Here is a 22,894-nt window from a genome sequence, read left to right as displayed (position 1 = left end):
GCCTAGCTTCTTTTGCAGAGTCAGAGGATCCGGGTCCCTACCGCCACCTGGTATCAGTCAGCAGGAGTCAAGGGGCAGCCAATCAGGACTCGACGCCTCCTCTCGTTTGTCACAGTCCCCTCCCAGCTTCCTGTGCTCATTTCTGTCCCATTGGCCACGAGGTTGTAGTTGAGTGGGCAACCTCAATGTATCCGTCTGGCCTGCGCTCGGTTCCAGTGCGACAGTGTCCCACACGGCAGCCATTAGGCACACGTGGTCCTTGAGCACTTGAAGTGTGGCTAGTCCAAATGGAGGTGAGCACTGAGTGTGATTTTCACACAGAATTTTAAATCCTTAACACCAAAAATGTATGCAAAATATCTCAACTGATTCCACGTTGGAATATTTTAATAAATTCAGTTAAATACTGTGTTGTTTAAATTAATGCCACTCGCTTCTTTTCTAATGACATCACACATCTCTCACACCATATTTCTCCAGAATAGCACTGTTCTAGAGCGGCCACTGAATGACAAAGACAGGGCTGGGGCACTTCTCTCCAGCGTTGGCCCCTGCTGCCCCCCGCTGGCCTCCGCTGCCCATGCAGAAAGGGCCCAGCACCCACAAGCACTGCACTTACTTCTCTCCCATTACTGTGGTCACGTAGTTGGTCACAGCCCGGTAGACCCGGTCTACACGGAAACAGCGCAGAATCAGCAACTTCTGGAAGTGGCTGATGTTGCGGTCATAACCCAGGGGGAACGGAAACTGCTCCAGCGAGTCCAGGTCGTACCACTAAAAAGAGCAGAGAACGTGCGCGGTGGCACCGACTGTGTAATGAGCTAGACCCCCATTTCCATGGGAAGGTCCCGAAAGCCACTGCAAAGGAATGAAACCTACAGAAGTATGAACAGCAAGGCCACTTTCAGTCAGAGCTGTCCTTTCCTACCCCCACAGCTATGCACTGCAGGAAGGGAAGGTCTGAGGCAGTCACTGTTGAGTCCCCCAGTGCCCATCAAGGGACAGGGTCTATGCTAGATGCCCAATAAGTAGTTCTTGGATGCTGGATGGATGGGTGAATTCTGGGTGGATGCTGGGTGGATGGGTGGGTGGGTAGATGAGTGGATGAATGAGTGGACGGGTGATGGTGGACAGGTGGATGGGTGGACGGGTGGATGCTGAGTGGATGAGTAGGTGGGTAGAAGACCAAATGGACAGATGGGTGAATGGATAGATGAATGGATGGACGGATGTTTTTTCCACAAAGCTAGCTGAACTACATAAAGTAGATCCAGCCAGGGACCAGAGGGCAGTGCCTCCTCCCTGCAAGGGTCACTCAGAGCAGCGTCTTTGCACTCACAAGGAGCCAGGCTACAGTTGAAGCATAAAGACCAGACATGTGGGCAGGGGAGGAGGAGGAGACTGTGACTCACCTCCTGCCAGACGGTCAAGTGCTTCTCCACATCACCAGGGAGGCTCCCAAAGTGCTCTGAGAACATCTCTGATAAAAGCATGATGTCTTCCCAACCTTGGTCGGACAGCCACGTACAGGGCTTCTTCCGTTTGCTTTTCTCCAGGGAAATGTTTCCTGATCGCAACAGGAGAAGGAGCATCAGCGGCCGGCACTGGCGGACCCAGGGGAGCGGCCAGCCCGCACTCGGACTTCTCTCACGTTGGGGAAGAATCCCCGGGAAGAAGCGGCGGCACAGCCTGCCGGCGTCACCGCCTTTGACTCCCACCAACCCCTCGGCATGCCTTCCAGCCTCGGGGCAGCCTTCTGCCAAACCAGAGCCGCTTCTGAGGCCAGAGTGGTTGCCTGGAACATTTAATAACAAGCGCAACTGGCAGCCGAGTTCTAGGAGGGTTTCTGCTGTGCTTGTCTGTTTTCATGAACAAATCTGTATGTGTGTGCATGAAGTGAGGCGGTTTCAGTACCTTTCAGAAAGAAATCTAACTCCTCCTGGGGCACTCTCCCTTCTGCTTGTTCTATCTTGATCGTCATATTGAAAGAAAAGAGCAACTTGTGCCTCTCAAACAACCCTGAAGAAAAACAAGAGAGAGATACTGATTTTACAAAATCATTTTTAAAACTGAGTTTCTTATGCACAACGTGACTCTCATATGAGAGTCATGTAACAAAACGCCTAGCCTGCATGGCTACATGTAGCCCTCATTGAGTCTCATGATTTACACATCATGCCCAATATATACATCTATACTCTAATAAAATGTTATTTATTTATTTATTTTTATTAAGAGGAGTCTGTCAGAGACAGACTCCCACATGTGCCCTGACCAGGATCCACCTGGAAAGCCCACTAGGGGGCAATGCTCTGCCCATCTGGGCCATTGCTCCATTGCTCAGCAACCTAGCTCTTCTTAGCACCTGAGGTGGAGGCCATGGAGCTATCCTTAGCACCCAAGGCCAACTTGCTTCAATGGAGCCTTGGCTGCGGGAGGGGAAGAGAGAGAGAGAAAGGAGAGGAGGAAGGGTGGAGAAGCAGATGGACACTTCTCTTGTGTGCCCTGACCAGGAATCGAACCCAGGACTTCCACACACTGGGCAGATGTTCTATCACTGAGCCAACTGGCCAGGGCCTAAAATATTATTTTATAAAAGCAGGTCTGTCCTCATCAGTGCAAAGATGGGTTCACCTGTGCAACCATAGTTATAGATGTTGAAGGTCAGCGTGTCCATTATGTTCCTTAAGCGCTTCATGAGAATGGAGTCAGGCAGTGACTTCTTGAGCGACAACCCGAAGACCTCGAGGAAGGCAGTCAGGGAGTACTGGTACATGGCGGTCACCAGGGCCATTTCGGACAGCACAAAGAACAGGATGGCCCCGCGCCGTGCGGCCGGCCGGTAGCCGTCCCGCAGCCTGTCAATGTCCAAGGCCGTCTTCTCTGCCAGCTTGAGCTTGTCTGACACCTGAAGAAAAGACATGCGTTGCCAGGGGAACGCTACATCCATAACCAAAGGGACTGCAAAATGGGTGAGAAAGTAAGAAGGCAAAGGGCAGGAGTGGGAGGGGACAGCAAAAACACCCATGCGATGCTCACGGGCCTAGAAGGGCACCTGCCTTCTCACAGCACGTAGTGGACGTCAGTGGCTGGATTCTGCTGTTCCCCCACCTTCCTCTAATAACAGTTCCTGAATTTTACTTGGATATTCACAACTTCCCCATCTCATCCCATATATAGGGCTATACCCCAACTCCAGGAGAGAAGCATGTGACTGAGGCCCAACTGATCACACAATACATCCCGAGGCCATGAGGTTGGTTTGGGGTGGGCCTGTGACTTAAATGACTTTCAGGACTTTTGTGATAGGGACGGGTAAATGTTCTCACTCTTCCCTTTGGACTTGAACTGGAAACGACAAGAGGCCGGACCCATATTGAGACCTCTAGGGGAGTTTGGCTCCATAGGAAGGCAGAGAGTGAAGCCCAGCCCAGAAACGGAATGAAATCAAGTCTCGATGATATGCCTGGAGTCCTGGATCCAGCCCGACCTGAAGCCATCATGAATCTTTCTGTTTCCTAAACTCGTAAGTTCCCTTTTAAGCCAAATAGGTTTGGATTTTCCATTACTCTCTTTTGAAAAAGGCTGATCTAAAGCACAAGGGGCCCTGGGAACACCTTTAAGATACACCTCCCCTCAGTGCACCCCAACAAAGGTGGCTCTTTCTCATCTGGTAAGCTTGAAGTCTGATGAGCACGCCCCAGACCCTCCGATTCTAAGACCCAGGACCATGAGCAGGTTCGACGATCATGGAGTCCAATTTTCTCCTTGAGCCGGTGAGGAGACTGGCCCCAGCTCTGAGCGACTCCTGTGCCACTGACTGATACCTCTGTGGCTTTAGACTTGGTCTCCTCCAGGGTGTGCACCAGCTCCACGTTGTCCAGCATGTTCCCTGTGGAGGTGGCCAGCTCGCGGAGGAGCGAGTCCTCCAGATCCTTCAGCAGGTTCTTGTTCTCGCTCGTCTCCTGGATGAGGTGCTCCCGTTGCTCCTCCAGCTCGCGCCTCTCAAAGGCCACCAGCACGCTCAGCAGCTGGTCCTCCAGGCCCTTGAGCGTGACTGTGGGGGACAGGGGGCAACCTTCACTGCTGTGTCCCCCTGACAAGCTGGTCACCATGACCATGTCCTCCTGCCAACAGAGCTGCGTCTGGGGCGAGCTGAGGGTGGGTCCGAGCCAGCATTTCAGGGACATGCGGACTCACGCTCCTGCCAAGATCGCTCTGAAGCCAAAGCTGAAAAATGGCAGAACGAAGCGGAGAGCCTGCTCCCCCAAGTAGTGCGGACAGAGGGAGGGTGCACCAAATACCACCCAGGGCTTCCATCCTGGAGAACCCGGCGGAAAGGTCCCCAAACCTGACCGACCCACTGCATGACGACCCCAGAAAACTCGGGAAATGGCATTTCATCCGCAACAGAATTGAGTCATGCAGCAGCTTGCACACAAACACAGAACTCCCTCCTGCCCTCCCTCTGAGTATGACTGTTGGAGCCCCTGGTCGAGACTCAGCCACCTCAGGACTCGGAGCTCACTGCCTCCCAGGGTGTCGCTTTGTCACTAAGATCTGACCAGTTGAGATGTGACTGGGAGAATGCTCGGGGTCACTGCGTGTAAGGACACCCTGTGAAAGACCTGGCAGCAGACTTCTGTGGCCCCTCACCGGTGTAGTTGATCACCATGGCTTTCCCGAACACGGACGGGGAGTATCGGGGGTTGGCCAGCTTGGTGTTGAGATAGAGCCTGAAGTTGGGGTCGTAGTCCACTTCCTTGTCCCCCAGGATGATGACCTGCCGGCCCTGGGAGACCCGAATGTTCTTCTCCAGGACGTTGTCGATAATGGGGTCGATGTACTCGTCCACGTCATGGAACAGGAAGGGGGTCCCATACTTGATGGACATCTCCAGCTGCTTGAGGAAGTCGGGGTCACTGAAGGATGCGACCTGGAGGGCAGGGGAGGCAGATGTAAGGGGCAGCCCACGTGCCAAGTGTAAGGGGAGGAGGGGAGTGGCCGTGTCAGAGAGAGGCGGGGGAAGGGAACAGGAGAGAAGCGAGGCGGGTGACCCATATAAACCCAGAAGTCCGCAAAGTCCAGGCTCAGCCTCTTGATCAAAAAGTGTACTCCAGCAGCTGGGGGTCGTCATGAGGGAATCACGTCACATCTCTCACAGGACCACAAAAGGCATCCACACACAGAGCCCACAAAAAGGTGTGTTTTAACCCTCTTTCCTTTTATTCACTTCCTGGGGCCCCATGACTGCTGTCACATCTCTTCCCTCAGATCAGCTGACCAGACGCTTCCTCCAGTGCAGCCCGCTCTCCTCAATGGCACCGGCAACGACTCAGCCTCTGGCCCAGGAATGACCTCCTCCCTCTCTAAGGGGGAGGACAGGAGGAGGAGTGGGAAGGGGGCTAGGAGGGGCTGGCGACTTCAGCACTCCGGCAGGCAGAGGGGAGAGGGACACCGAGAAACATCACTGCATTCACAACCTTTGACCCTCTCTGTAGCTCTCCGTGAATCGTAAAGGCAGACACTCCCCCGACCCTGGAACGCAAGCAGGCTCCCCACAACAGCATGCACGCAACCGGGAGCAAGGACCAGAACAAATAAGGAAACAGTAAAACTCAAAATCATGAATTGGTTATTTCAGCAAAGTGATTAGGCCCCAGCAATTTCACCCAAGAAAATAGGAAATTATACGCGCACGTGCGCACAAACACACACACAAAGTGTACATGAATGTCCTTCGCATCACTATTCACAGTAGCCAAAAAGTGGAAACAGACCACATGCTCATCAGCTGGTGACGATAACCATGGTCCACCCACACAACGGAATACGATGCAGCCATGAAAACAAACAAGGCACCGACACCTGCTCCAATGTGGACGAGCCCTGAGAGCATGACGCTGAGTGAGAGAAGCCAGACACATGGCGTGTGAGCCCACTCACATGAAATGTCTACAACAGGCAACTCCACAGAGACAGGAAGTAAATTAGTGACTGCCAGAGGCTGGGGGTTGGGGGATGGAAGAATTAGGGGGACGATGACGATGGGTAAAGGATACAGCACTCCTTTTGGGGTGATAAAAACTGATTCCCTAAATACACTACAAACCACTAAACTGTGTGTTAAATGGGCAAATTGTATGTTATATGAACCGTATCTTACGCCCTTCCCCCTCCCTTCCACAAAACGAAGTGACGGAGCACCTAAGGCCACAAGCCTGTACCATGGGGGGGACCTTCACCCTCGACCTGCTCACAGCCTGGGGGACAACGCACAGATCAAAAGCAGTGAAAGCCAGGGGTTTGCTCCTGCCCTCGAGACGTGGCAGGGTGGCGGTGTTTCCACCGACCGGGCATTGCTGGAAGCCAGGGAATGCCAGGGAGGGGGGCGGGGAGCCGGCTGCGCCCGAGGAGGGGCAGGGAGGGCAGAGGGCACCCAGGGTGGCCCGGCGTACCCGCAGGTTGTTTCTCTCTTCCTTTCTCTTTATCCAGTTGAGCGCCTGCTGCTGGGGGTCGATGCAGAGGGGGAAGCGGCTGGCACGCGTGGTGAGGATGCCATTCTGCAGGGAAAGCTCATCGGGGGGCAGCCCCTGGGAGCCCCACCTGGGAGGGACAGCGACAGGAAAATCCATTCTCCTCGCCCAGTTGTGAACCAAAGATGAAGGGGAGGAGGGTCAGCCTTCCAGAACAGTCCACCAATCCCGAGGCTGCTCAACCCTCCTCCAAGCCCAGAGCTGGACCCTCAGCGCCGTGCTATGCCCCAGCCGGCAACTCCGGGGAACTCCAGCCCGAGGCGCCCCTTGACGGTCGCCCCACCTGCTGATCTCCACGTCATCGGTGAGCAGGCTTTCCAGCCGAAACGGCTGGCTCAGGGGGATGGCGCGCTCCTGGATGTCCTTCTGCCAGACCTGGTAGACCATCTCGTCGCGGAAGTCCCATGTGAAGGCGCCCTCGTAGCTCAGGAAGGCCGCGCAGAGCAGGCAGTCCCCCAGCAGCTTTACACGCCGGTGCATCAGCTCATCTAGGTCGTGCAGCCACCTGGCGCGGGGATGGGGCTGCGGTCAGCCGGGACCTCCGGCACAATCACGTGGAACCCTCTGGAGGAACCAGCTCGACCCGCTGCTAATGCACTAGCCAGAAGGAAACTTTGAGATGCCCTCTCTTTTGGAGATTGCCAGCCCACTTTGGTGCTTGCCTCCGCACAAACTCAGTGTTTTGAAAGACTTCATTCCATCCCAAAGCGCAGTGGAACCCAGCATCTCACAGGGGTCTCAACCATTCTGCCTCAAAGCTACTTATTAAGCAGTGCTCTCACATTGTTTCTGGATGCTTAATCAGTAACTTGTGAACATGTCCAGCAGCGCTCCAGAGCCCTGTCCTGCTTGGTGACATAATCCTACCCAGTGTAAACGTGGGTGTTCCATTCGGCCTCCCTGGTAGGTGGTCAAGGCCTTCTGGGTTTTGGAAACATTGAACATGGTTTGATCCCCATGGCAACCAATGTTTTCCACTGTCTTCCACACCACGTTTGCAGGGGCTGAATTAGAAACTACTCTCACACCCAGTGGACCAGCCATGGCCAATGGTCTTGCCCATAAGCATCAAACAACCCCGCCTACTTAGGATGGAAGCTCAGGACAGAACAGGCTGCAGGCATCCAGGGACAGAGGCAGGTTCCTCCCCTGGACCCATCCAGAAGGGACTCAGGATTACAAGTCACCAAGAAGCAAATATCCCCAGGACTTGGGGCACCTGACAGGAGGACACTGGTTTCTCTTCGTCACTACGACTGCTCTGCCTCCTTCATTCTTAATAGTCACTTAATAAATAACACTCAACGACTGCCTGACCAGGCGGTGGTGCAGTGGATAGAGCGTCAGACTGGAACACAGAGGACCCAGGTTTGAAACCCTGAGGTCATCAGCTTGAACGTGGGCTCACCAGCTTGAGTGTGGAGTCGCTGGCTTGAGTCCAAAGGTCGCTGGCTTGAAGCCCAAAGTCACTGGCTTGAGCAAGGGGTCACTCACTCTGCTGTAGCCCCCCAGTCAAGGCACATATGAGAAAGCAATCACTGAACAACTAAGGTGCTGCAATGAAGGATTAATGCTACTCATCTCTCTCCCTTCCTGCCTGTCCCTATCTGTCCCTCTCTCTCTCTGTCAAAAAAAGTAATAATAGCAAAAAAAATAACACTCAATGACTAATGAAAATGTAACCTATAGAACGGCCATTAGCCACCTTAAACACTAGCTCACACACAGACCACTAGGTTTGCTCCGAGCCGCCTGCCGGGGCTCCGGGGCCAGCTGACCTGACGTTCTCAGAGCCCAGCCCCGAGATGAGCTTGTCGGCTGCAATCAGCCGCCGCTCCATGATCTCGGCCTCTTCCTGCAGCTTCTGCTTTTCCAGTATGGCTGCTTCATATTTGGCCCCCAAAGCTTCCAGCTCTTTCTGGATTGTTGCCAACTCATTCTGGATCTTCTCTAACTCACGTTTCGTGAGGTAGAAATTCCGCTCCAGCCTGGCCACCTGAATGAAGACAGTTGGCACAATGGTCAGGGATCCCACAGTGGGCGGGGACAGAACATCCTTCCCCTGGCTAAGTCCACCCAGTGTTTCTAAAGAGATCCAGATACTTTTGGAACCACCATGTGGCATAGCAAGGCCCACACTTCTTTCCTCGGTTACCTCCATTAGGGGGTTTGCTGTAAAAGCCCCTCATCCCGTTAGAAAAGGATGTCCCACATCAGAGTCCCACATCCGAGACCGCAGACGGCTTAATTTTCCGTGTGTGCTGAGATCATAGTAAGCTGACTCTCTGGTTCTAGGTCAGAAACTCAAAAGAATGCACTGAAGACAGTGCTGGTCTCACTACCAGGTTCTAAGGTCTCTAAGGAATAAAACTCGGAGTGATAAAGCAATGTCAAACTATGGCTCAAGATGACAGCACCGACCTGATCACTCCCTTTGTATAGTGTTGCTCTGACCCAGCGGTTCTCTATTTGGGCCAATTTTGCCACCAGGGGACATATGACAACATTTGGAGACGCTTTTTAGTTGTTGAAACTTGGTGCAGAGGCCCAGGATGCTGCTAATCAGGACACAGGGCACCCCCCTCCCATGACAAAGAACTGCCCAACCCCAATGTCAACAGCACCCAGGTTAAAAAAACCCGCCTCTGCCCTAACAACAATTCGGAACATCTTGCACGCCGCTCTCTTCGCACAACACTGGAGAATCTTTCAGACATAGTTTCTCTCTGTTCCTGTGACGTCTAAATGAGAGTTGGAATCCTGGGCTACTAATTATTGGGGGAAAACGGTTTATGGTGCTTAAAAGCAGAACCTAGTTGGAGTTCCCCCGGCAGAACCGTGGAAATGTTCATTCTGACCCCAGACTGGCCCTTTGGGGGCCACACTTGCGTTGCGGGCAGGTGATACCTTCTCTCTTTTGGGCTTGATTTCTTTAAAAACGTCACAGTAGCCCATGACGGCTTCGACAAACTTCAGCATCCCCAGTCCCGCTTTGCTCACAGCTTCCATTTCCTCAGTTGTGGTGTTGAGGGTCTTCAAGAGACCTAAAGGACAAAGGCGCGGTGACTTTGATGAGCGGTGAGCTGTCTTGGGAAAATAAAATGGCAAACAAGTTGACCACAGACAAGGTAAGTCTAACCAGTTCCTTATTCCTCAGTCACCTGTGAGAGGGACCCAGACAGCTGTCCCGTGGACAACAGAGTGGGTCCAACCCCAAGTGATTTTTAGGTAAGAGGATGTTTAAGATGTGAGTGAGGAGCACAGATTACTGCTACCTGGAACATCCTGTAACCCAGGCACTTTCGTATGACAACCAGCAGCCCCAGGGGACCCGGCCTGTCAGTGCAGACTCCCACCTGGGCACCAAGGTGACTCAGAACAGGGAACTGGGATTCATGGGCCATTACGGGTCACACCAGTCACTATCGCCTCTACACACACCCCTATCCCCAGGGTAACTTCACATCTAACCGATATTCGAGTAAAGAGACCCTTGGGTTTTTATAGTTGTTATTATCCTTTGTGTTCCATTTAGTTTTCAAGTAGCTGCAAAAGAGCATTTGATGACAAAGTTCTGAACAAACATCAGGATAAACAATGATGCTACAAACATACTGTCCTCCGCAAAGACCGCCCCCATTTTACCAGCCCAGCACCTGGGCAGTCGGGAATCAGGCTAGCAGGAGAGGAGGGCATTCTCTAACTGAAGTGGGTGGGGCTGGCCGGGGGTGGTGCCATCCCCTCCTCCGCATCCTCCCTCAGGGGCCTGCAGAGAACTTTATACTGGCAAGAGGCCCAAGAGAAGTCAAGGGTTAGACGAACTCTGGGCACCTCCACGCCTGTTGGTGCAGGAGATGAGGCTGACTGAGCTCCATGACAGGGTCCTGCTTCCTTCCAGGAAGAACCAGAGCAGCTGTGGACTCAAACACTCAGCCCAGCCAGCACCCGCCCCATTTCACGTGCCAGTGCCACCTTCTTCCTCTGGGAGCCATCACCCCACCCACCCCATCCGCAGGCCACAGTGCCATCAGGCGCCCCCACGGCGCCCTACTGGCCCCCACCCCTGCCCCAGAGACGGAGATACCACATGAAGAATGGCCCTGGCTGTTCCTACAGTTGTCTACACTCACCTCTGATATTTTTAACCTGGCTCTGGGAAATGGAATCAAAATCAATCTCCATCAGCGACCGCAGGAAATTCGGGTCGGACATCATGCCTTTGGCAGTTTTCCAGTTGAGCTCTCTGTACCCCTTCATGATGAGGATGCACTCGCACACTGTCTGCACCTGCTTCGGGGGCTTAGCAAAGGACCTGGCGAGAGGCGGACACGTGTGGGGTACAGCCGGGATCCAGCCCGAACGGGGATTCCAGAAAACACGGCTCAGCCCAGAGATTGGCCCTGGAGATGGTAAGGAACGCCGAGGGACCCACCTCCCAACACAGATGTGGGTCCCCCGGGGGGGGCAAGCTCCCCTGAGGGCAGGTTTGGGGTCTCATCCTTCAGGTCATCCCCAAGGGCACCAACCAGTAGTCAGGGTGGAGCCAGAGAATCTGTGCTTTTAATTGCATCCTGGGGTGAGTCGGCCTGGACTCCAGGACCCGCTACCGAGCAGCTGGAAGGCCTGGGGCAAGCCCCCTCACCCCCCTGGGTCTTCTTCCCTCATCAGCAAATGAAGATGACCGTCCCCACCACAGAACGTGCCTGGCACAGCGGCCGGCACATGGCAAGGTTCCATAAACGCCTAACCACCATGAGGACCAGAACTGCTTTCAGCAGCAACCTTGGGGATGAGTCCAGCTGGGAGACAGCCATTGCTACCTAATCTCAGTCACATCTGACTTGTCCAGCTTCTGCAGCTCCAGCTTGGCGGCCTCCAGGATAGGCATGACCTCGGCGAGGGCCGTCTCGGCCTCTGCCTTCTCCACCGCGATGACCTTGTTCTGCTCCTCTATCTCCGCCGCTTTCTCTTCTGCCAGCGCCTTCTTTTCCTCCGCTGTGGGGGGAGGGGAGGTCAGGGAAGGTCCTAGGTGTGGGGCCCATGGACCGCTTCTACTGAGCCAAAGCAGTACACCGCCCTTCAGCTTCATTGCTGGGCCACGGGGGGACCTAATGAGCTTTGGCCAATAAGGTGGCCTCAGGTGTTCCATGAGAACAGAAGTCCTCATGGTACACGGGGTCTCCAACACCAGGACAGCGGCTCCAACTCTGACCTTCCCCACCACGTCCCGCCTACTCCATTCCACGTGACACCCCCAGGTCTTCTTGGCCAGTGTTAGCTGGGGACACCAGGCTGCCTGCCTTGTGTTTCAGGCTCACTGAGCTCTCTCTGCCTTTTCGTCACCATTTCCTGTGTTCATTCAGGTCCAGCTCAAAAGCCACTCCACCCCCCGCAGTGGCCTCTGTGCCATCTGTTGTTCTCAGTCTCATCACCCTGTTTATTTGCTTCATGACACTGACCATGATCTGAAATTTCATCGTTGGCTTGCTAATGGTCTGGTTCCACTCACTAGAATACAAGAATCTCCCGAGAGCTGTAACTATAATGTCTAGAACAGGGCATGGCTCACAGTAGGTACGGTGGTTCAATAAGGTTCCCCCAAGATTCAAGTCTACCCAGAACCATAAAATGTCACCTTATTTGGAAAGGATGTCTTTGTAGATGTCATTAGTCCACATGAGGTCTTACTGGGTTAGGGTGGGCCCTAAATCCAATAACTGTGTCCATAGGAGTACACAGACAGAGGGAAGAGGTCATGTGATGATGGAGGCAGAGACTGGAATAATGTATCCAGAAGCCAAAGGCTGCCCAGGACTCCAGCCAGCACCAGGAGCTGACGAGACGAGGTCAGAGTCGCCCCCAGAGCCTCTCAGGAAGCCCAGGCCTGCAGACCCTTCACTTCGGATTTCTAGCCACCAGAACTGTCAGAGAACAATTTCTGATTTCAAGTCACCCAGTCTGTGGTGCTGTGTGACGGCAGCCTCAGGAAATAAATACAGTAGGTGTTCAATAAACGTGTGCTGAGTGCACGAGCACCTCCTAATGTGGCCTTCTCTCGGGACTGATGTTCACAGCCACCAAGCAGACACCGGCGGATGTCTGCAGCAGAGAGATGATGTTTCTGCTCCTGTCAAATTCTAAAGCCACCAGCTCTGGGGTCCTGCAAGTGGTAAGGGTCTCCATGGCCACTAAAGGGGGATTGATACTAACTTAGAAAAAAAAAAGTCAATCGAAGGGTCAAAAGATGGCCATTCTCACCACCTAGAGTGGCCTCTCCAGACGTACCCCCCTCCAGGGAGCCCTATCCTGCTGTGTGTGGGGTGTCCCCAGCCCAGGAGCGGGTCCCACACTCGCACACTCGCCTATGGTCGTGTTGGAGACTATCTCGTCCAGCAGGGCCTCGCAGGCAACAGACTTCTCGGCCAGCACGATCTTCTGCTCGGCCAGTTTCTGGTTCAGCTCGTCAAGCTGAATGGTGGCCTCCTTCAGCTTGTCCAGCCCCCCCTCCAGACGCTTGCACTGAGCTGAGGAAAGGGGACACTGATTTCACCACCGACGTGATGCTGTTCCCAGCTCACCTGCAGTGGCCTCGCTGCGACTCATCCCACCTGGGCTCCCCGCAAAAAATCCCTCCGCTGTCTCTCGGCACCAGGCGTCGGCCAAAATGAGTGTACTTCCTAGAACAGCCTTTCGTTTGGCCAAGAGTGTTTTTTAAAAAAGCATTTTCCAACAAAAAGGAGTTATACCAAAATTTAGGTAGAGATGACTTCTATTAATAAAATATTAGGAGTGATTTAAAATTCTTCCTTTTGTGTTTTTTATTATATTTTTAAATTTTTTTCTAGAATTTGTATGTATATTACTTTCAGAATTTTTTTAAAGGATCATATTTTTTTCAACAAGGAAAGTAAATAAAAAATAAAAGCATTGCCCTGGCCCAGAGGGCTCTGTTGGCTGGAGCATCATCCGGAAGCACAGAGGTCGCCGGTTCGATTCCCTGGTCAGGGTTAATACAGGAGCAACTTGACATCCCTGTCTCTCTCTCTTTCCCCCTTCCTCTCCTGCTAAAATCAATAAATAAAAACTTTAAAATATAAATATATAAAATAAAGCATTTTCTGTAGAGCATATTGCTTCCATGAGCCATCTCTGACACTATAAAAATTTGGAGCTAAGAAAGTCCACAGCCCAATACAGAAGAATAAAAAGGAGGGCATGCCCGGGCCCTGCCCACAAAGGAGAATCCCTCCAAAATTCAGCATCCCAACTGTCCTGCTTCTGCCTCAATCCCAGGTACGCCTGATCCCACAGAGGGGCCTCCACGCAGAGGAAAGGTTGGAGTCTGGATTACCATAAACACGAACAGTTTCTGTCAGGCGTCCCGCTCCCAGTCTCACCTATGTTAAACTGCGTTTTCTCGTCCAGTAATTTCGAGTACGTGTTGATGAAATCAAGGTAGTTCTTGGGAGTTACATAGTTGCTGCGTCTCAGCTTCTGCAGGAAGAGCTTGCTGAACTCACCCACGGACTCGTGGACCAAGACCAGGTGTTCCACCAGATCTTCGATATTTTCTGCTGGGATCATCAGATTATTCCCTACAGAGGAAGGACCAAGATAGGTGCTTCGTAAAGAAAGGGGAAGAGCAGTTCCTCACAAAAGGGGGGCACAGAATTCCCACAGGACCCAACAACTATCTGTACTCCTAGGTGTGCACCCAAAAGAACTGAAAACAGACACATGCAGATTCATGTACACCGGTGCCCGCAGCAGCGCCAGTCACAGCAGCCAAAGCGGCAATGATCCAAGTGTCCATCAACAGCTGATGGATAAACACAATGTGGTCCAGCCACACAACTGAATATTACTCAGCCTTAAAGAGGATGGGACACCTGACACACCTGGATAAGTCTCAAAACCATGCTGAATGAAAGAAGCCAGACACAAAAGGACAAGTGTTGCATGATCTGACTTCCATGGAGTATCTGGAACAGGCAAATTCACAGGCAGGAAGTAGGTAAGCGGTTACCAGGGACTGGGGGGTGGGGATGCAGACGGGGAGTCAGGATTGAGTGGGCCGCAGTTTCAGTGTCATTAGAGGGACAAAGATCTGGAAAGGACTATGGTGGTAGCTGCACAACAACGTGAATGTACTTAATGCCACTGACTTGTATACTTAGAAATAGTTAAAATGGTAAATTTTATGTTATATGTATTTTATCACAAAAAATATATAAAAAATGTTTTAGGAGCCTGACCAGGTGGTGGCACAGTGGATGGAGCGTCGGCCCGGGACACTGAGGGCCCAGGTTCAAAACCCCGAGGTTTTAGGCTAGAGCGTGGGTCACTGGCTTGAGCGCGGGCTCATCAGCTTGAGCATAGGACAATCGACAGATACCAAGGTCACTGACCTGAAGCCAAGGTTGCTCGCTTAAGCCCCCCATACCCTGCCAAGGCATGAATAAAAACGATCAACCAACAACTCAAGTGATGCAACTATGAGTTGAAGCTTCTCATCTCTCTCCCTTCCTGTCTAAAAAAAAAAAAAGTATTTTGGGGTAAAAAAAGTAGTTGTCACTTGCTGGTGGCTTCTCTGGACCACAGTATTGATTCATGCTCTGAAATTTTCTCTGAGAACATAGAAGATTCTCCTCCTCTCTTAGCTCTTTTCCCCTCCAAACTGCATTCTTCATGGATGGGGGGATTGACTATTGACTATGTATTTATAGAGTCATAAATATGCCCATGATAGGTCCAGGAAAAAAAAAGTATTCCTGAAGATAAATTGACTTGCTTTCTTATTTTGAAGATTAATATTAACAATCAAGACTTAAGGTGCTTGAAACTTCAGAGCAAATTCAGAGCTGACTGATAATCAGTTTATCAAAAGGTCCTTCAGGCCTCCTTTGGGCCAGGGGTCAGCACACTTATAAAGAGCCAAACAGTACATATGAAGGCTTTTTGGGCCACATGGTCTCTGCTGTAATTACTCAACTCTGTGGTTGTAGCATAAAAGCAGCCCTAGAGAGTATGTTCAGTAGTAAGAGGGTCTGTGTTCCAATAAAACTTTATTAATGAAAACAAGCAGTGGGTCACATTTGACTTACGCCTAGGCCATGGTTTGCCAATTCCTGCTTTAAATGATACCTAATCAGTTGTTATCCTAAATCAGGGGTCGGGAATCTTTTTAGCTGAGAGAGCCATGAACGCCATATATTTTAAAATGTAATTCTGTAAGAGCCATACAACAACCCGTGTATGTTACGCATTATCCAATAAAAATTTGGTGTTGTCCCAGAGGACAGCTGTGATTGGCTCCAGCCACCTGCAACCATGAACATGAGTGGTAGGAAATGAATGGATTATAATACATGAGAATGTTTTATATTTTTAACATTATTATTTTTTTTATTAAAGATTTGTCTGCGAGCCAGATGCAGCCATCAAAAGAGCCACATCTGGCTTGCGAGCCATAGGTTCCCAACCCCTGTTCGAAATTGTCCCTGTTAAGTCCCCTAAAATCTCTTTGGACTAAAACACAACATAAACCCAAAACACATCAACAAACTAAAAACCATTCATGGTCATAGGGAAGGGATCTATTGGACCAAAATTCAGTCAGAAAAGTGATAACAAGTGGCTTTGTCATACCATTGACCGGGTCCCCATATTAGTCACTTACCTAAGAACGACGCAGCAACTGCATGCAGGGCCTGGGGGGGCCAGGGCATGAACCAGTCAATGCCAGTGTTATTTACTAGACCTTGCAAACAAAGAGAGAGGCAACAGGTGACCACGCTGCCTTACGAGACACGCAACACTGACACCATCTTTGGTACCCAACAGATTGGTGAACAAGCTGGATGTGTCCAAGGATAAGTTGCCAGGGTCAGGGCTGCTAAACCTCAGCAGTACTGACATCTGGGCTAGGTACTCCTATTTGGGGGCTGCCTGTGCATCGCAGGATGTTTGGCAGCACCCCTCCCCTGACCTCTATCGACTAGACATCAGTAGTACACTGGCCATCCCGGCCCTGACAACCAAAAATGTCCCCAGGGTACTATACCGTCCATGAGGCTCACACAACTGTCCCAAATGGAAGAGGGCAGCGAGTATGCTGAACTCATTGTGGGCCTTGCACCTGAGCCTGTGAGCACTGCCTCAGGTCTGAAGGACACCACCCACCCATGGACGGCACAAGAGCTGATGGCGCTTGGGAGGGACACAGATCTTGTCCTACACTGCGGTCCAATTCCAACCTGAAGGCCGTGCCATGCTTTACTTTGCTGGGGGAAACCTCACAGGCCATGCACCACTCCCTCCCCCCCCCGGCACATGACCTGCCAAAGGGGGAGCACAGATCTGGGAGCTCCACTCAAGGGCACCTGGGAAATTTCTGCACCAGGTCCTCAGGGTGTCCCCCACAGGCGACATGCCCAGGACGATGTGCAGGTTATTTGCACTCTTGTTCACGAAGTACTGCCACACAGACTCCTTGGCCAGGCCTGCCCCTTGCCTGAGAGCTTCTGGTCCGATCTGACTGAGGATAGATTCCTTTTCCTCTTCAGGGAAAAGTGCGGGTACGATTCCTAGGAAACAAGGACTGGTGGGTGTTCTAAGTCTCGGGTTATTATCCCTCTGAGCACTGAGAGCACAGAAGCACTGTGTCAGAGGGGACAGTCCAGAGAACAGGGCTGGGGTCCCCACCTGGACCCAAGGATGACCCCAGTGAGCCTCTATCTCCTTGTCTGTGAAATGGGAATGACAGATGCCTCCTGCTGACCTGGGAGAGTTATCATGAGCCTCAACTGGGGGCAGTTGTCCCCCCCCCCAAGAGACATTTGGCAATGTGTGATGACATTTTTTTGGTTGTCATAACTTATGTCTGGGGGTTGGGGGTGCTAGCGGCCTGTGCTGCTCGGGCCAGGACAGTTCACCTAGCCGGGTCCCACCCATCGGTGACGGTGATAGCCTAATGGTGGCCTCCCTGTGGGGAGTGAACGCGTGAAACGTGTGACACTTGTCCGAGGGCCCACCCGAGGCTGAGCACGGGAACCAGCGGGGCCCGCTCCAGCCTGGTGGCACCTGAGGTCAGCATGTTGTTGACGAGCTCCAGGAAGCCCTCCTCAGCCACGTGCGCATCCGTGAACAGGAAGATCATCCTTTTGTTCTCGATGCCGAGCTTCAGGTAGAGGTTCTTCAGGTCTTCCCGGAAGTTGTTCTCAGAGTAGCCTCGGCTCAGAAGGATCTCAAACACCTGCAGGCCACATAAGGGAACAGCGGTCGCATGGGACGGCAGCCCAGGGAGGGTGACGGGCCACAGCAGGGGGAGAGGGCCGCTCTAGGACTGGCGGGCTGTGCAGCCGCCTGAGAGGGCCGAGAGAGACCAAAACCAGGTGCCCAGGCCATTCTCACAAAAGACCGCTGAGTAAGAAAAGCAGGGCACAGACAACGCAATGCCTCCTTCTGTCAGACGCACCAGGGCAGACGCTCTGAGCCCGCACCAGGGGAGGGCCAGAGAGTGTGGAGCGCAGGTCTGTCCGTATGGGCTTATGTATGTGTGGGTCATGAGGGGTTGCAAAAGACCCCTTCGGCTGTTAAAACGAGTTCAGTTTTAGGGAGGAAAGGGAGGCGAGAACCCAGGACGGAAGCAGAGGCTGGCAGGCGGCCGAGGATGGGGGAGAACACAGCAGACACGCCCGCCCTGTGCGCTCACCGCGGGGCGCTCGTCCACAGCTACAGAAACCATGGGAGCGTGTGGAAAACTGGACCCGAAGCTTCTAAATTCTTCGAACTTAAAATCCTATTCCACAGGAAACATGTACGTTTTTCCTTTTTTTTTTTTTTTTTTTTTTTTTTTTTACTGTTATCTATACGACATGATGGGTGTTAACTAACTTAGTGACATTTCACAACATATGTGAGTCAAACCTTTCTGCTGTTTGCCTGAAACTCACAGTGATGGATGTCAGTTACAGCTCAATGAAACTGGAAAAAAATCTCGTCACGTTTGCAAACCTCTTGTAAACAAAGCAACAGATAAAACTGGAAGCCTTCTGCCTCCCTTGTGTCCTCCATCTCCTGGCCTTCCTGCTTCCTCTCCAAGGAGGCCAACTCCACCATGAATTTAGGTCCAAACTCTTGAGTGTGAAATGTGGTGCCAGGTATCAAAAATAAATTTTTTAAAGCCTATACCCTTGAACCCGCCAATTTCCCCATCAATACAAAGAATGAGGAGCTTCAACCACACAGTTTAAAATGACACTGAGCCCCCACCAGGCCCCATTTTACGTGGTCGGTGGCAGGTTGTTCCGGTTAAGCAGGAACCACCAGCTGCAGAGAGCCACACGTGCCGGGGACGGGGTGGCCTCACCTCGCAGCCGGCTGTGAAAGCCGCCAGCCGGGCCATACTCTGCTTCCCGGAGCCGCCCACGCCCACCAGCAGGGCGTGGCCGCGGTCCATGCGGATGATGCGGTGCGTGCGCGTCAGGTGCTCCAGCGCGTCGTCGAACAGGACCAGGTTCATCCTGGTGTTGCTTTCATTGTACTCTTCAAGGATTTCCTGCGTTTAAAAAACAAACAAAAACGAAAAACTCCACAGGGTCACTGGGTTTTAAGAGGCAGAGTCTTGCCTTTTTGTCCAGAAGGGATTAAGCACTAAGGAGAGGTTTTCTCAGTGTCTAGAGAGGTTGAAATGATTAGGTCACTTGGGTTTGCGGGGACTACATCGAGCATTCACGATCACCATTTCCATCTGGCTGCTGGGCAGTGGGCAGGGAACCCACGCTGAATGCGAGGCTTCATTTGTGAAGTTAGATGGAAATGACCAGGGAGCCCGATGAGTGGTTCCCAAATCTGGCTGGGCATGGAACCCTGAGACCCTCCACAGGCCCCGTGAAGGGGCTCCCGGGGGGTGCAGAGAGCCCAGGGCTCTGTGTGTCCACCAGTCCCTCAGGTCATTCCCACGCACTGCAGGATGTGGGGACCACCGGCTTAGACACACATCCATGCTGCACACCTGGAGAGAGCGGCACAGCCCCACCTCCTGGGCACCCACTCCAGGTTCCCCCAAGCGCACTCCGGGGAGGAGGCGAGCCCGTGTGTACCTGGAACAAAGCCTTGGCCGCCTCGTAATCCTGGATGTCTTCATAAACGCGCATCTCCTCTTCCTGCAGAGCCATCCGGAAGTCTCCAAACAGGATGGGGTCCCTCATTACCGACTCCACGTCCTCGTTAAAATGTTCCGTAACCAGGTTTCGTATGTGCTCTTGTACCTTATGATGTAAGATTACATAAGCACCCAAACTAAACAACATAAGTGTGCTAACACTTGTCAGAAAGAAAAGCATAGGCTAGGATTATCTGACTCGCGTTCAGTTCAATTATTTCCCCCACAATTGCTACCAGGTACTTAGCCATCCACCCTCCTTTACCAGCTGACTTTTATTTTTGGTGTTTATCTACTATACGAAAAATGTGTTGGGTTTTTTATGCTCTTCTTTTCACCCGGAGAAGACTTCTGTGGCTAGAGTTTTGCGTTGGCCAGTTGGCGCTGCTTTACTGACCAGCTGCTTGTCGGCCTCGTTGATTAACCGGTCGTGGAAGACTCGCAGACACTCGTTCCTCCAGACTCTCACCATCTGGGCCACCGTCTGGAACCTACGTGGTGGGAGGGGTGAGACCAGCCAGGGCATCATCGTCGTCGAGAGAAGAGGTGGCTAACCCTGCCTTCGCCGAGGGATTCCCAGGGTGCGGAGAAGGACGGCATTTCTATGGTCCTTCCCCGCTGCTGGGCTCACATCGGTGAAATTTAATGGAAGCTAATAGATTCAGTGTGAAGACCATCAAGTTGCTGTCTACAACTTATACTACTGTAGGGAAGTAGAAGGACACCACCCATCAATGACACATGTGACACTGCTCCCTCCTGCTGGAATATATAAATTGGAAATCAATATGGGGACCACAAACAGCCCTACTTCTGAGACCCAGCTCCATCCAGCCCTGGATCAGGAGCTTTCTCTGGTTTCTGGCCAAGAGCCCGCCCTCCACCCTATGCCCTGGGAGCTTCCCTCTCCCTGCCACCCTTCAAAACCCTTCAAGGGCACCCGAGACAGTGTGGGCAGGTGCCCAGTCCTCAATCCATCAGCATGACATGGATTCACAATGGGAATCTATGCTTGTAAATCTACACAGTGTAAAGTATACCTTAATGTGAATACGTAAGTTTTGCACACCCAGACAAATCCCTTCTGTCCTCTGTGCCTACGTCTCCCAAAGACACACTAATTTAACCAATTTTAACTGGAAACAATTCAATCACATTAGTGAAAGGCAGCACGTGGGCGCATTTGGACTTTAGGAATAAGAACGAGAGGTCAGCAAAGCAGTGCCACCAGGGGACACACCTGTCCCCATGTCCACACCTCTGCCTCTCTCATCCCACCTGCCTTCCAGGGCTGACAAGGCAGCAGGCCTTCAGCCAAGCATTTAACCATTTTCTTTATTTCCTGTAAACAAAAAGACACTGGATGGAATTTACTGGTAAGTGTCTGTCTGACGAAAATAAGTGAGGTCACCTCTACGGGCACATCTTACCAAGGCAAAGCAAACTCACCGCTCGGGGCTAGTGAGGACCAGCCCGTGAAACACCCGGGAGAGATCCCGCAGGTTGAAGATGTAGTGAAACTTGGATGGGGTGGGGGGCAGCTCCTGCACAACGTTTGTGTAAAGTGCCAACGTGCAGCGTGTCAACTTGTCGCTTATGGCCATGATACTCTCGGGAAACACCTAAAAAATTTTTTTAAAAACCTTCAAATGTCTAACGGCAATGAACAGATAAGCCAACTGTGGCTCATCCATACAATGAGACGTTATTGGCCACAGAAGGGGAGGAAACGCGGTCACGCGCACCACGTGGGTGAATCTTGAGAACATGGTGCCATGGGAGGGAAGCCCGACGCAGATGACCACACGCTGTCCCATTAATATGAAATGTCCACATTAGGGAAACCACAGAGACAGAAAGCAGATTAACAGCTGCTGCCGGGGGCTGAAGGAGAGGGCGGAATGCCTGCTTTTGGGGTAATAAAAATATCCCAGGCCTAAACAGTGGTGATGGTTGTAAACCACTGCGAAGGGACCAAATGCCACTGCATTATAAACTTTAAAAAGGTTAAGATAACTAATCTTACGTGAGTTTTACCCTAATTTTTAAGAGGAGATAAAACACCTGAAAAGAGAAACTCATCCTCGGATCTGCTGTTCCCCTGAACGAACGTTCACACAGACTGACAGGGCCGCGTGGCATGAACCAGCTCTGAGTTTGAGTTTTACCGCTGCGGGTCTCATGGTTTTGAAAGCAAATGCCCTAAGGTGGGGCCAAAACAGGCCAGGTGCCCACAGTTCCTACGGATTCCGCCTGGCTGCTCCACACTTCTGTCTTTCCTGCCTGGACCCTGAAGACTCTGCGTGTGTGAGCCCCACTTTAGAGGGGCAATGCCAGGACCAGGGGGTCATTGTTTACATCGATGGGCTTCACATGCGGGGCCAAGTGTTTCATCGTAATGACAGCCATTGCTGGTCTCCAATGGGCACCCGCCACACGCTGGGCCCTGGCCACACTCTTAATATGTATGTTTCCCCTTCCATTGTCCCCAAACCCAGCGAGCTGGGAGCCATCCTGTTCTCCTGGTTCCTGATGAGAAGGGGGCCGTGGGGAGCTCAAGGCACGTGCCCAAGGAGCTAGCACCTGGGGACAGACTCCAAAACCCACGTCCCCAGCTCATTCGCCACAGTAACTTAATGAGGAAACGTAACCCAGGGCCACAATGTGACTCCCATGGGCCCAAGGCACTTCTGCCCCTGGGCCCCTTTCTTCATAAAAATACGTTATATTTTACAACTGCACAGGGATAGAGACGAATGTAATTTAGGCTGGATTTCATTTTTCCTTTATCCTGGCATTGAAAGAAATTAAAGGCCCTGGCCAGTTGGCTCAGTGGTAGAGCATCGGCCTGGCGTGCAGGAGTCCTGGGTTCGATTCCTGGCCAGGGCACATAGGAGAAGCGCCCATCTGCTTCTCCACCCCTCCCCCTCTCCTTCCTCTCTGTCTCTCTCTTCCCCTCCCGCAGAGGAGGCTCCATTGGAACAAAAGATGGCCCTGGGCGCTGGGGATGGCTCCTTGGCCTCTGCCCCAGGCGCTAGGGTGGCTCTGGTCTTGACAGAGCAATGCCTGGGATGGGCAGAGCATCGCCCCCTGGTGGGCATGCCGAGTGGATCCCGGTCGGGCGCATGCGGGAGTCTGTCTGACTGCCTCCCCATTTCCAGCTTCAGAAAAATACAAAAAAAAAAGAAAGAAA

General features: G+C 52.2%; 1 protein-coding gene across 1 annotated transcript in view; it reads right to left on the bottom strand.

Annotated features, from left to right (window-relative positions):
* DNAH10 (dynein axonemal heavy chain 10) overlaps positions 1 to 22,894 on the bottom strand; it is a 120,309-nt gene that overhangs the window by 8,900 nt on the left and 88,515 nt on the right. The window contains exons 48-68 of the mRNA XM_066371137.1: positions 21,151 to 21,323; positions 20,099 to 20,192; positions 19,640 to 19,807; positions 18,907 to 19,095; positions 17,619 to 17,790; positions 16,919 to 17,122; positions 16,216 to 16,296; positions 13,934 to 14,131; positions 12,899 to 13,060; positions 11,357 to 11,531; positions 10,667 to 10,848; positions 9,444 to 9,580; positions 8,315 to 8,532; positions 6,820 to 7,041; positions 6,459 to 6,606; positions 4,657 to 4,936; positions 3,828 to 4,057; positions 2,635 to 2,908; positions 1,915 to 2,019; positions 1,413 to 1,567; positions 620 to 774 (exon numbers count right to left, since the gene is read on the bottom strand). Of these exons, the coding sequence (XP_066227234.1) occupies positions 620 to 774; positions 1,413 to 1,567; positions 1,915 to 2,019; positions 2,635 to 2,908; positions 3,828 to 4,057; positions 4,657 to 4,936; positions 6,459 to 6,606; positions 6,820 to 7,041; positions 8,315 to 8,532; positions 9,444 to 9,580; positions 10,667 to 10,848; positions 11,357 to 11,531; positions 12,899 to 13,060; positions 13,934 to 14,131; positions 16,216 to 16,296; positions 16,919 to 17,122; positions 17,619 to 17,790; positions 18,907 to 19,095; positions 19,640 to 19,807; positions 20,099 to 20,192; positions 21,151 to 21,323 (3,722 nt within the window). The remainder of the gene's footprint in view (positions 1 to 619; positions 775 to 1,412; positions 1,568 to 1,914; positions 2,020 to 2,634; positions 2,909 to 3,827; positions 4,058 to 4,656; positions 4,937 to 6,458; positions 6,607 to 6,819; positions 7,042 to 8,314; positions 8,533 to 9,443; positions 9,581 to 10,666; positions 10,849 to 11,356; positions 11,532 to 12,898; positions 13,061 to 13,933; positions 14,132 to 16,215; positions 16,297 to 16,918; positions 17,123 to 17,618; positions 17,791 to 18,906; positions 19,096 to 19,639; positions 19,808 to 20,098; positions 20,193 to 21,150; positions 21,324 to 22,894) is intronic.

The sequence above is a fragment of the Saccopteryx leptura genome, chromosome 2, assembly GCF_036850995.1.
Source record: "Saccopteryx leptura isolate mSacLep1 chromosome 2, mSacLep1_pri_phased_curated, whole genome shotgun sequence".
In the NCBI taxonomy this organism is placed as follows: domain Eukaryota; kingdom Metazoa; phylum Chordata; class Mammalia; order Chiroptera; family Emballonuridae; genus Saccopteryx; species Saccopteryx leptura.
The sequence above is the reverse complement of the archived record's forward strand: the minus strand, read 5'-3'. Positions and strand labels throughout refer to the sequence as shown.